General features: G+C 46.8%; 1 protein-coding gene across 1 annotated transcript in view; it reads right to left on the bottom strand.

Moving 5' to 3' along the window:
- SORCS3 (sortilin related VPS10 domain containing receptor 3) overlaps positions 1 to 11,258 on the bottom strand; it is a 272,688-nt gene extending 261,430 nt beyond the window's left edge. The window contains exon 1 of the mRNA XM_085229454.1: positions 10,243 to 11,258. Coding sequence (XP_085085580.1) covers positions 10,243 to 10,839 — 597 coding nt within the window. The 5' untranslated portion in view covers positions 10,840 to 11,258. The remainder of the gene's footprint in view (positions 1 to 10,242) is intronic.
- Positions 11,259 to 12,871: the final 1,613 nt, after the last annotated feature.

Below are 12,871 nucleotides of genomic sequence, written 5' to 3'. Positions count from 1 at the left end.
CTCTTCTAACTGAGTCGAGATTCGTTTCATTTTCCGTCCTCTTACAGGGGCAAGTGACATCAATTGTGGTGCTTCCTGTAGTTGATCAGGTTGGTCAGTTCCAATGCTCTCATCCTCCAGTTCAGCTCGGAGCCTGTCTCGTTCGATTATGAGAGTATCTAGCTCAGATTGGAGGGTGTCTTGTTGAGATTGAAGACTGTTGAGTTTGGATTGCAGGGAGTCTCTCTCAATTCGGAGGGCATCTCTCTCAGATTGGAGGCTGTTTCTCTCGACCAGGAGACTCTCTCGCTCATTTTGCACTGTTTCCCTGAGACTCTCCTTTTCAATTTCACAAACTCTCTCCCTCTCCAGGATAGTATTGAATAAGGCCCGGTAAGCATTAGCCAGGCCCCAAACAATTTGGGCCTCCTCAGATCTTCCTGAGCCACGACATTCCTGTCTCAAATATCTGTTTAAATTTTCAGGGTCTTTCAGGTGTTCTGGAGTAAAGTTCCATGACACCGAAGATTTCCATCTCTCTAAAGTCTCCCCCAGGCCTCTCCACATTCCCTGCCACTCAGTATTTACTGGTTTTGGGGCAGACTTCCTCAAAATATAATAAATACTAATAATAAGTGAAATGGTGAGCAGTACATTCACGGAGATTAATAACGTGATCAGGTGAGCATTGAAAATCCGCATAAAGAATTCAAAGGAGAGGCTGGAAACCTGCTTAAAAATCCCCAACCCTGTAAAATTAGCAGCTCCCTCTGGAATGGTATGCCACATAATATGCAGATGCCACATAGTTATTTCCATCCATGTTTTCAATTGGCTATATATACCTATTGCTCCATAGAGCAAAGTGGTGAACTTAATTAAGGCCCAGTATGTTTTTAGCATTAAGAAAGAAGAGACAGTGGCATGCAGCCCCTTAAAAGGCAGTTTCAGTAGAGAAAGCATTTTTTCTCTTTTTTTTTCTTTTACAGAAACAAGATAGCAAGGCTCAAAGTTTACAAATATCCTAGACTATTGGCCGTCCGCCTGGACTTTTCAAGGTCACGCTTTCAGACAGTACTGGTGAAACAGATAAACTTTCCCAATGAAGCTGTCTGAGAGCGGAGAGAGAGATTTGTTCAAAAAGCTAAAAAGCAACTTATGCCCGCATTCTCCACCAAGAATGTCAACGGTTTACGGGCTGGTTCGGCCCGGTTCCGTGACTAGAAGGGCGGAGGGATCCGCGGATCCGCGCCCCCGGAAAAAAAAAGAAAATAAGGGACCCCGAAATAATTGAAAACAGTGGCAACAATCTGAGGTAAAACAAAGTAATTTACTAAATATGGTATCAACAGAATTTTATAAGGAGAGAGAATGTGAAATTGATAGTGGATCGGCCTTACCACAACGCTGAGATGAGAAGCGCAGGCAGAGAAGCGCAGGCGAGAAGCGCAGGCAGAGAAGCGCAAGCGAAGCAGCGCAGGCAGAGAAGCGCAAGCGAAGCAGCGCAGGCAGAGAAGAGAGCATCAGGTGACCTTGCCGGGAGTTATATCTCCTCGCTGACCGCAAAGCCCCCTGGGGAAACGTAGCTGCTCTTCTCCGCTGGACAGGCACCCGGAACTTGAGCATCAGCAGTCAAACCCCCAGTACATTGCATGATGTTATGATGTGGAACACCGATAATGAAAAATCATGAAACCATGACAAGTGTACAATCCCATTAGGTGCAATGGCAAGTACACAAATCATGATGATGACCCATGCACACACCCTGTTCTCCTCTGTCACTCTGAGGAAGCACATCTGAGCTTAGCCCATGTCTTTCTCTCAGCCTAGAAAGCCAGTAGGAGCTCTGCACTCAAGTCCTCTGTCCCACTAACCTCACTGCACTCCTCTCCCAGATGATCACAGGGGGCTCAGTGCCTTTCTGGAGCACATCGGCAGCATCACTGACCACTAAAAACGTACCAGCATCACCCACATGTCGCAGACTGTCATACTGTCTGTAACAGCAGAAGAGCAGTTGCTGCTAGGATCCTAAGGCCTTTCATACATTCCTAATGTAAATGATTTGCTGTGGCTCAATCCCATCTCTCCCAACACTCAAAGATCTGTTTTAGTCCCACAGACAGAAGTAAGCACAACCTTTCTTCCTGAGGTGTTAATGTTATTCTGTCCTACTGTGCAGTGGCTGGAATGGATTCCAGCCCATTCTTCTCCTCCACATTCACACAAAAGAAAAGCAGAGAAGCACTAAACACTTAGATTTGTGCAAAATCCTCATGCTCATCAAATTATCACCCAATCATTTGAGTTACAAGGGACCTTTAAAGGCCACCTGGTCCAACTCCTCTGCAATGAATGGGGATACCTGCAGCTAGATCAGCTTGACCTTGAACATCTCCAGGGACAGGGCATCCATCACCTCTCTGGGCATCATGTGCCAGTGCCTCACCAATCCTATAAAAAAAAAAAAAAAAAAAAAAAAAAAAACACTTCTTCCTTATATCCAATATAAGTCTCCCCTCTTTTAGTTTGAAACCATTCCCCCTTCTCCTATCGCAACAGACCACACTAAAGAATCTGTCCTCTTCTTTATTATAGTCCCCCTTCAGATATTGTTCCATCCCTTGGATCATCTTTGTGGCCCTTCTCTGGATGCACTCCAACAGATCCACAGGTCCATGTCTCTCCTGTACAGGGGACTCCACATCTGCACTTATAGTGCATTTATAGTGGAATCTTAGAGAAAAAGACCCATCAGGATTGTAAATAGGGCATGGGGAAAGGAACAATGAAAGCACCTAGCCCTCAACAAAAGGCTCCACTGGTACAGGAGAGGGAGCAGATCAGCAGCCATCCTTGGGGGTTACTCACAGATACAAAATGCAGCACTGCATTGAGAAGGTGATGTGTACTCACTGCTGCTCACTGGCATAGCAGAGGATAATACCATCCTTCTCCCAGCCCAGCAGCACTGCTGGCACATGCTGGGGGATGCCAGGGGCACTTGCAGGACTCAGGGAGCCGAACTGATGAGAGATTCTGGGCTCCCACCTTCAGAAAGAAGCCTAGCAGCAATTAGAGACAACACAAAAGAGAGATGGTATTAGCTGCAAGGCAGGGAAAGATGCTTCACCACGGCCGAGTGCACACTAAGATTATTTTGCCATCACAGAGGGAACCCCGGACAGCAGGAGTTTCACAGAGTCAATGACTCCAAGCAGGTTTTCATATCAATATTTCAGCAGCGCCTGTCTTTCCAGTGTGGATTTCCCAGGCCCGGCTCCCCTCCCTACCTGCTGCAGTATTTTCCCTCCTTTAGCAAATGCCCACACTCCCTCTAGTGCCCAGCTCTGCTTCTCGCATAGCAGCAACCCAGCACCTACAGCCTGCACCCCAGGGGACCCAAATCATGTAGGAGTTAATTAAAAGTGCTGATATTTTGGGCACGGAGGCCATGTAGCACTCTGCAGATCCACCTGGCCAGTTTTTGAGTTACATATCCAAATGCTAAGAGGAGAAAACAGCACGATGGCCCCAGCATTAGAGACCCTGCATGAATAGGAGACAGCTTTGCCACTCATTCCAGTGGGAGAGCAATCAGCTCCCCTTCAAGACTGAGAGGGAGAAAAGAAAGAGTTCTGATTATTCGGTATCAACCTTTTCTGATTTTCATTGTGTGCTGGGACTCAGCTGGCCACGAGGGCTGGGACTGACCTTAACGTTTCTACAGCAGTTTATTGATCAAATACATTTGAAACATACAGCCATCCTCTTCAAACAGCCAGCAAACTATTTGCTTCCCTCAGTCTCACAGTACCCTAGAAATTCAGGAAAGGAAATACTGCCACACTTTTCCTTTTGCATAGGAAATGATGCTACAATTTTCTCTGGATGTTGAGGGGAAGTAGGAATTTGGGAACCTATTTGCCTTGAGCTTTTACAGAGAGTTTAAGCAAACCAAGAAGTTTGTAGGCACAGTGTTCACGTCAGCAAAGCAGTATTTTCCAATGAAGGGGAAGGAAGCTCATCTTCCCACAATCCTGCAGCTGTAACACAAGGAGCAATATTACATCAGTTTACACTAGGGATCCAACCAAATATATTTTGCTGCTTTGGAGAACTTCTGCAATACAGAATTAAATACTGCACAAGCAATATGTTATTTAACTTATGTTCTTGATTAGAGGCAGGCCAGACTCCGCACCTTCAAACACAGATTCTCACTCTTAAACAGACCCCAGTGAAGCTCAAGTCCTAAATCCATAGCTGATGAGTTTTCTTGCCATTGCCCTGGAACCAATCCCAACCATGAGCTCAGGTTTAGCCTTCAATCTTGAAAAGAGACCATTGACTCAGGTAAGCACATACTGTTCTGCGTTCCATCTACAGAGATTCAGGGAGCTGAAGGAGCATGACACTGTGGATGACAAGTAAATTCTCAACTGTTTGCAACACCAGTTCCTAGCATCCTTTAGTACAACCAACATTAAAGATCTTCGCTACGCAAGCTGTGTTTTACCCCTCAGATAACATTGCTTCCATATTTTTTTCTAAAATCTCTACCACAAATTCAGCTATAAAATCAGAAACTCTCAGAAAGTTTCATATTCCTGTAGCTTTGCATTTTAGAAAAATATTTGCCTTATCACAACTCTCTTTTGGGAGAAGTTTCTCTAGCCTACCATTAGTTCTCTATTCAAACTCATTTTCAAAATACTGTCGTCTAATTGGATGAACGTTTTCCATTTTTAAAGAAGTGAATAAAGGAATCATGTAGCTGTGTCTGTTTGCACTCAAATCACTGTGAAAGCTTAGCCATCAATGTAAGACTTTATCTCTGAGTCCAGTTATTGAAGCCTGAACGGATACTGCTATGAGAATACCAACAACTGCTGCTCTGGGCAGGGAAACAGTTTGGGGAGTCTACCAACTTCACAAAGCACATAGGCAACAACATGGCCCAACGAGGCATCAACCTGACTTGACAATGAAGCCAGCCTGGAGAGAAATAGCCCAAAGAATCTTTTCCACATGGCCTTCTCCCTCTCTACTGACTCAACACAACCATAAAGCAATTGCACCATGAGGGTTTTATTTCTATTTCTCTGTCTTTCCCACTGGAATATTAATTTAAAATGGATTGTCAAAGTCCTGTAGAATAGCGTTAGTGGCAAACTTCATTACTGGAGAAATGGAAATGAATCGAGACATTTTGACACAGCTGGTGTCCCTTCAGTATCAACAAGATCTCAATGTAAGCAAAAGCCATTAGAGGAGAAAAATCAGTCTAGAATAGCAATTAAAATATATACCAAATTCAGTGAAATTAATAGGATTGCTCTACCACTATCTTACAGTCTAGGAGTAAACGTTTTAAACTGGAATCCAACTGGACTATTAGAGCAGTTACCCATGGCTGACAACTAACTGCAGCATTCCCTGCCTAAAGATTCATTTTCTCCCCTTCATCCTTTCTAAGCACAGCAGTCCATTTGGAATTGCAAATGTTGCCCACCTTCTTCTGCCCATTGTGCACTGCATTGTTAGGCATCTTAATGAAAAACTACCTGGCAGGCAGCAAGCCCATCAACTTCCCCAGCTTGTAATTCACCATGGGAGTGAGTAATGTCTCAGCATCAAACCACCAGTACATTAGCAGATCACACCAGAACACTGCCAACAGCATTCAGAAGAATCATTCCCGGAAAAGACAGGCTTCACTTGGACAATTTGCCTTACACTGCCAGCCCTCAGAACTAGCATAAGGTAAAGCAAAAGGATCTCTGGTGGCAGGAGAAAAAGAAACACAGAACCCTGTTCAGGACAGGTCTATCACCATCAGATCATGTCTATCTGAGCTTTAAAAGCCATTCTAGTGGCTTGCAGCACCACTTTCTTTGAGACTGAACTCTTCCTCAGTGTCCACTTGGACATGTTTTGTGTCTGTTGCCACACATTATATGCTCTCCTATTAATAAGATAAGCTTCATCTTTCTAATTCTACTTCAGGTAGCAGTTGGCTACTATAGTATTATTAGCCACCTCTTCATCAAACTCCTCTGCCTAAGACTTCTCATATTCCCAGTCTTGGAGTGAATCTCACAATCGTGCTAACTCTAGAAATGACAGCAGTAGGCTGGCAAGATAAAACAAGACCCTGTCCAGCCATTTGCCAGCTCTAATCCTATCTTCCCCAACTTCCAGAGCCTGGATCATACTATAAACATCAGTGCAACTGCTACACGTGCCTTAGGCAAATGTCATCTCTTTTTGTGGCATTCTAGCACATATTCTCATCTTTTTGTCTGAATTTTGGCCTGAAGTTTTTACTAGAAAGAAAAGAAACACATTCTGGGATGGGTGAAGCACATTGTGGTTGTAAGCTGAGGCCACTCATCGGAAAATGGACTGAAAACATCTTCTAGAGTTTAAAAGAAAACTAAAAATGTGTATCTTTGCTTCTTACATAGAACAGATCAAAACACTGAACTTACAGGGCTTCCATCAAAAAAGCATAGGCAGAATTAAATACTTCCTACAAACAGTTACATTCATCAGAGTGATAACTCTGAAACCTAATGACAACTGGTGTCCCAGTGTACCATTTCACTAAGGATCACATCAACAGAGCAATCTGAGTGTTTTATTCATTACTTCTCATTGAAATCGCTTGAAAAAAAATTACTGTCAAGAAACAAGATTTGAAGCTGTAACAACATTAAAAGTGACGCTGCTTATTTTTGTGGGTCCTTATCTTAGGTATATGTGAGGGAAAAAGGAAAAAAGAATAATCTGAGAAATCAGATTATCTTCACAGGAAGGTTGGAGAGAGCATCTGGTGAGCAGAACGAGGAAAAATTTCATGCAATAACACAACCATCTAGAGAGAGGAGAAAAAAGTGAAGAGGATACAACTGCTCACTGAACGGCACATTGGTACTCTGTGTGCAGAGTGGAAAGGTTTTTAAACAGAATGGCTTGCAGATCTTCTGAGAATAATGCTAGCTTGCACTAAAAATTCTCCTTTTTTCAGAAAGGCCATAACAAGAAAACATTTTACCTGATCTACAGCAGGTCCCTCAAGAGCTTCAGTGGCCTCTCTCAATAAACGCTTCTATAGGACAGATTGATTCTTAAGTGTAAGTCACCTTTTTCTTATATCAGACCCAGTGAATTAAGCCAAGTGCAGCTCCTGAGATAACAGACAGAGAACACAAACCTCATTTCTATGCTGAACATTATTTTTGCATTTTCCTAGTAATTACCACCTGAAGTTCTTCAGGTATTGTACAAAACAAAATTCTGCTCCACAACACCACTTTGTGGAGGTAAGCAGTACTAGTCTCATTTAACATGGAAGAGGAGATTCAGCTGGGTTAATTGTCTTTCCTAAGGTCACAAAGAAAGCTTGTGGGCAGGACAAAGCAGAGAGCCCAAATTCCCCAATCTCACCAGGTTTCTGCCTCTATTCTAATCCTGACCTCACTATCTGCAAAGGGAGAAAACAAAAGCTGGTTGCCTGGAAGGGATTATTTTTTTAATATGTTTAATATGTTAAATTGAGATTTGAGCAAGAAGAGGCGGAGAGGAAAAAGAGGGGGAGTTGCTCTTAAAATAACAGTAAAATACTTGCAGGAGGTTCTAAATATTCTGGGTAACAGAACATACAGCAGCTACAAACATCTCCTTCTATAGTGTCTGTACATCTATACATCCCAGTAAAAAAAATAATAATAATAAAAAAATAAACTAATTTTTTATAACGATCATTCCCTCTTCTCTCCAAATCCATGCAGTCTTAGGAAACCCCCATTGCCACTGCTTGATTTGAAATGTACTGCTTCATGGCATGAAATGTGATTGATCATGTTTTTAATAAATCATAAGCCAAAAAGCCTCAGTTCTGAAGTCTGTTCAAGTAACAGGAAACTGATAAAATCAATCCATTTGCATCTTTTCTGTTTCAGTAGCCTAAAAGCAGTAACAAGCAGATGTCCTACGTGCTCTGCTAGATCATCAAGCATAGTCACGAGACATGAATTAATCTTCTGGCCATTCTCAAGCCAGCTTCGAGCTGCTTTGTATCTACTATGAACTAAGAAAGCATATGCTTTCTTAGCATATCTTAGGGTGAGAGATTGGGAACAGAAGTGGCTATAACAGAGGTCACACTAGCTCCCCGTGTGACCTTGGGCAAATTGATTGACCTCTCTATGCCACAGCCAACCCAACAGTAAAACTAGGAAAAAACTGGGCTGCAGCAGATAGTCAGGCACCAGCATCAGCCTTCTCTGATAATAAATGAAAGGGCTCAGCTTCAAGCATTTAACTGTCCCTTTAGAGTCACATAATATACTGCTAAAAAAAAATAAAATCCAATTAATCACTGAATGCAGTGTGTGCTCTCCAAAAGACAGGAGTGAAAAGTCTCCCAGTGCCAAACTCCACTCCAGCAAAAATCACGAGAAGCAAAACTATTATTTCTTAACCTGCATCTTCTTCCTTCCCACAGACACCACACTGGCAGCAAACACCAGTCATTTCCTTATGCTTTTGAGTCAGAAGCTTTCAGTGCGTGGTACCTCGAGGTGCAAAATCTTAATGGAAAGTCGTGAACAATCAAAAAGTTTGCCTTTATCACTTATGCCTTCTCTGTCATCCGGATTTAAAGAATAAATGAAGCTAGTAATTAAAATGGCATATTTGTATGAAAGAAGCAGAGGAAGGTGGGGGAATTTTGTGAAATCATTTTCTTGTATCTTAGAAAAAATAACTCTTCCCCTCCCCACAAATGCCTATAGAATGAGTTTTCTCTACTACTTTAATCAGAAATACTCTCAACTATCAGAATCCAGGCTGGGAGGGGATGAGGGAGCTTCTTTTGCTCAACACCTTTGATTCAGCACTGAAATGAAATAAAAGAGAGGGCATGTAGGTTGTTTTCTTTATTACATGCCACGTTATATTAAAAATAAATAATCCCAGAGACAAGTGTAGTGCTAAAATATACCATGAGGCTGTTTTCTCTTGGATGTTTGCTTTCATCTTTAATGAGAGTGGAATTCATGTCTGGCAAACACAACTGCCTTTAAAAATTGGTTAAATCAAAGTAACATCTACATTGCTGTCAGCATTATTGCCTCAGAAATAATAAATAGAGAAAAATTTCCAGTCAAAAAATGTAAGGAGGTGGTTGAATGGCACATTATTAAGCTGTGGCTGATGCAGAGATAGATAGGCAGATAGACAGATCATTTGCTTTTTAATGACTAATCAATCTCATGAGGGATATATCTGAAAATCCAGCTGATCTGTTCTGTGCCTCTAATTGCTTTATGCACATTTCCAATAGCGGCAAAACAATAAAAGAAGCATTTTCAAGGCAGCGAGGAGCCACAGTAATCAGAATAATGGGAATATTGTCACCAGGCATAAAGGTTTCCAGGAGCCCTTTAGATTGTGCCTGCTCACAGACTTCGCAGCGGAGTGGAAAGAGCATTTGTGATATCAGCTTAAAAGAAAATGTAAGTTCTGTCCCCATCCACCTGCCAGGTATTGCAGCATAGGGTGTGAGGGAGGGCCCTGCACTACCACGACCCTGCTGCGGGCTTGGGGATGCCCCCCCAAAGCCCCACAAACTTTCAGGGATGTGGCAGCTCCTCCTTATTACTGACTTCACGGAAAAGGCATGAGATACCATGAATTTTTCACAAACTTTCCTCTGTGCTCACACTACCTGCCTCCTCTAGGAATCCCTCAGCATGCTGAGGAGCTCTTCACCCCTTAATGAATTAATGGGATCCGTCTTGTCGCCAGCACGCAGAGCTGTGAACAGGAGGGCTTCTCCATCACCACTGCCCGTCACTCACCCCCCGGCACAGAGGCAGCGAAGCATGCCAGGGTGTACATCGCATAGGAACAGACAGAGCGTGGGGACCCAGCTGTGCGGCACACGGGACAGGGGCAGAGCCGGGGGTCTTCGCAAGCAAGGAAGGGAGCAGGCTCTGGCACCTGGGGGCGCTCGGGCTGTCATAACCCCGCAGAGCACAGCTGCGCAGGGTGCAGGGTGGGGGTGCCGCTTGCTTTTTTTCCCCAGCAAAACTTTTCTCTTTTGCATGGGGCGATTGCTACACGTCCGATTCCCACTGGCCCTAAAAGCAAGACACCCGTTGAGCTCCCTCTTCTGCCTGCACCCGAAGGGGCGAGCGCAGCACCATCCCTCCCCTCCGGTCCCACCAGAAGCGATGTGGCGGTACTCACGCTGCTGTTGTGCCCGGACCAGTGCACCATAGCTTGGTTGTGCGCAGCATCCCCGGTGAGCGCGAAGGTAGTGCTGCCCAGCTGGAGCTCCTCAGCCCCCCGCAGCCGCGCCGCTCTCCCCTCCTCCGGCGGACCTCGGGGCTGAGCCCTGGCGCTGCGCTGTCCCTCGGCCGCGGGCACCCCGCGACCACCGCCCTCCACCGGGCGCCCTTCGCTGCTCCTCCTGCTCCGTGGGGCTGCCGAACCCCGGCTCCCGGCCGCTCCGCCGCCCGCCCCAGCCGAGAGGAGCTCCACACCCCGTGGCCCCGTGCGGCCCCCCGGTTCCCCGACCGGCAGCGGCTCCGCAGTCACCACCGCCCCGGTGGAACCCTGCGCTCGGCCGCCTGGCCAGCTCTGTAATCCCCGCGGCGTTGGCGGCGGTGGCTGTCGCTGTTCCTGCCTAAGGCGAGCCGAGGAGGACGGCCAGGAGGGCGATGGAGACGAGCAGGATCTGCAAGTTATTTCGGCGCCGGTGCAACACCAGGAGAGAAGTAAGAGCCATGTCCAGGCGAGGAAAACGGTGTGGCAGGTCGGAAAGCAGTTAGTTCCCTTCTCCATGCCTTTGCGGAGCGAGTCGGGGGGCTCCAAGAGGGAGGGGGGCGAGGCGCTGCGTTTAGGATTTGTTTTTTTGTTGTTGTTGTTGTTGTTTTTTTTTAAGGAGAAAGGGGCCAGCTTCTAATTATAATTATTATTATTTGCAAAAGGTTCTTCTTTCTTTCGCTCTCCTTTCTCTTCCTCCTTTCTCAGCCTCTAAGACGATGACCAGAGGGGAAAAAAAAAAAAAAGAAAGAAAGAAAGAGAAAAAAAAAAGAAAAAAAAAAGAAAAAAAAGGAAAAAAGAAACAAATCCCTCTCTCCCCGGTAGTTGGATGCTGTTCCGTACTGTTGGTGGAATTTTTTTTTTTTTTTTTCAAAAGTGCTTTTCAGTGAAACTGTTCACGTTCAAGGATTTGATCAAGTGAGAGGGTAACACCACACGGGGGGAGGAGCCCCGAGCCCTGCCAAGCGCCGCTGAAATCCAGCGCCGAGTCACAGCCGCGCCGCCGGGGGCCGGGAGCGGGGCCGGGGGCGGGAGCATCACCCAGCCCTGTCCTCCTGATTCGGTGCGTGTGCTGCTGCCGAGACAAAGCAGCCGTCCTTCACTGTTTTTCTCCGAACGTCTATTTACATGCGCGCGTATTTACAGCATTGTAGGCATTCCTCACCCTGTGTTTATCTCTGTACGTGGGCGGAGGCTGGGATGAGTAACTCCTGGCTCACTCTCGCCGTGGAGCAGCGCGCTCAGCCCCGCAGCAGCCCCGCTCCACCGCCGGCTCCGGCAGCGTGGATGCGGCGTCCCGAGCTGCGCTCCCTGGCCGTGTGCGTGGGCACCGGCGGGGCAGTGAGAGCGGCGGCACGTGTTTGGGGTCACCAAGAAAGGGCCGTGTCTGCAGGCAGCTCACGAGCGTCGTCTCGGGACTGTGTCGGGAAAAAGGAGGGAGGATGATGGATCTCCTCAGCTCACGGTAGTGCAGCGCTGCCGCTCCCGGCGCAGCATTTCTCCCAGCAGGACTCGTGCGTTCTGCTGGCGGAGCCCGAGGAGCCTCCGCAGCCTCAGCCCCCGGACGAGGTGTGAGTAATCGCACGGTGCGCTGGGGCAGGCTGCCTCCTCCCACGGCTGCCGTGCGTTCCCCGCCTCCGGGGGTCACCTCGTCAGAGCCACGCGTGTCCGTGCCACGGCCCTGCGGAGCGATTCACTGCAGCAGCGTGGCAGCACTTTGCCTTCAGATCAAACCCACGGTCAACCTCCTACCACTCCTTGCCTTTTCCTTTTGAAAAGTGGCAATAACTTGCGTTCTGTTCAGCCTCCCACTCACTGCATCAGCTATCCCCACAGCTCAAGAGTTTTCCCCCTCCTAACATGAGTCTCCCAGTCCATCAGGGAGTGAAGGGACAGAGCACGGATGGGTGACCGCTGTGGTAACTCTGGGGAAAGCAGGGGGGGTCCTTGCCAGCCAGCACTCTACGTTAGCTGCACTCCTCAGGCTGGGGCTGGGAGAGGAGTGAGTGAAGAGGGCCCGGGGTGCCGGGTGGTTGGAAGAGCTGCAAATTCTAATGCGGAGATGGGAAAGTGGGAGGGAGGGGTTTGAAGCAAATCACCCACTCCCAACTCAATGGATGTTATTTCTGGCTTGGAATGGGCTTTTCAAATTGTGCTGCCAAAATGTTTAGGAGATGGCATTTTGTTTGTGTGGGAGCAGTGACGTGGGCCTAAGCCCATCCACAAGCACCCACACAATTTGCACACACCAGGGGCTGGAGCTGTGCTGTGTGGCCCCCAAGACTGCACTCTGCAACTGTTGGGAAAGGAATGACATAGTACAGGGAGGGGGAAGGATGGCAGCTCTGTTACCAGGTTGACTAGTGCAAGAACAGTGTCCCCGACTGAGCACATAGCATCCACTCCCTGCATCCCACCCCTGGATCTTGCTGTCACTGTCCCCTGCAAAGGGATGAGCTGCCCAGCAAATGCCATCCTCCTACAGTGAGGCTGCTGCTGTGACACACAGCCACTGTCCCCGAGTTATGGTTAAAGTTTCTCCAATCCCTCT

The sequence above is a fragment of the Meleagris gallopavo genome, chromosome 8 (genome assembly GCF_905368555.1).
Source record: "Meleagris gallopavo chromosome 8, MGAL_WU_HG_1.1, whole genome shotgun sequence".
NCBI lineage: Eukaryota > Metazoa > Chordata > Aves > Galliformes > Phasianidae > Meleagris > Meleagris gallopavo.
Note: the sequence above shows the minus strand (reverse complement) of the source record. Positions and strands in the feature narration are given on the sequence as shown.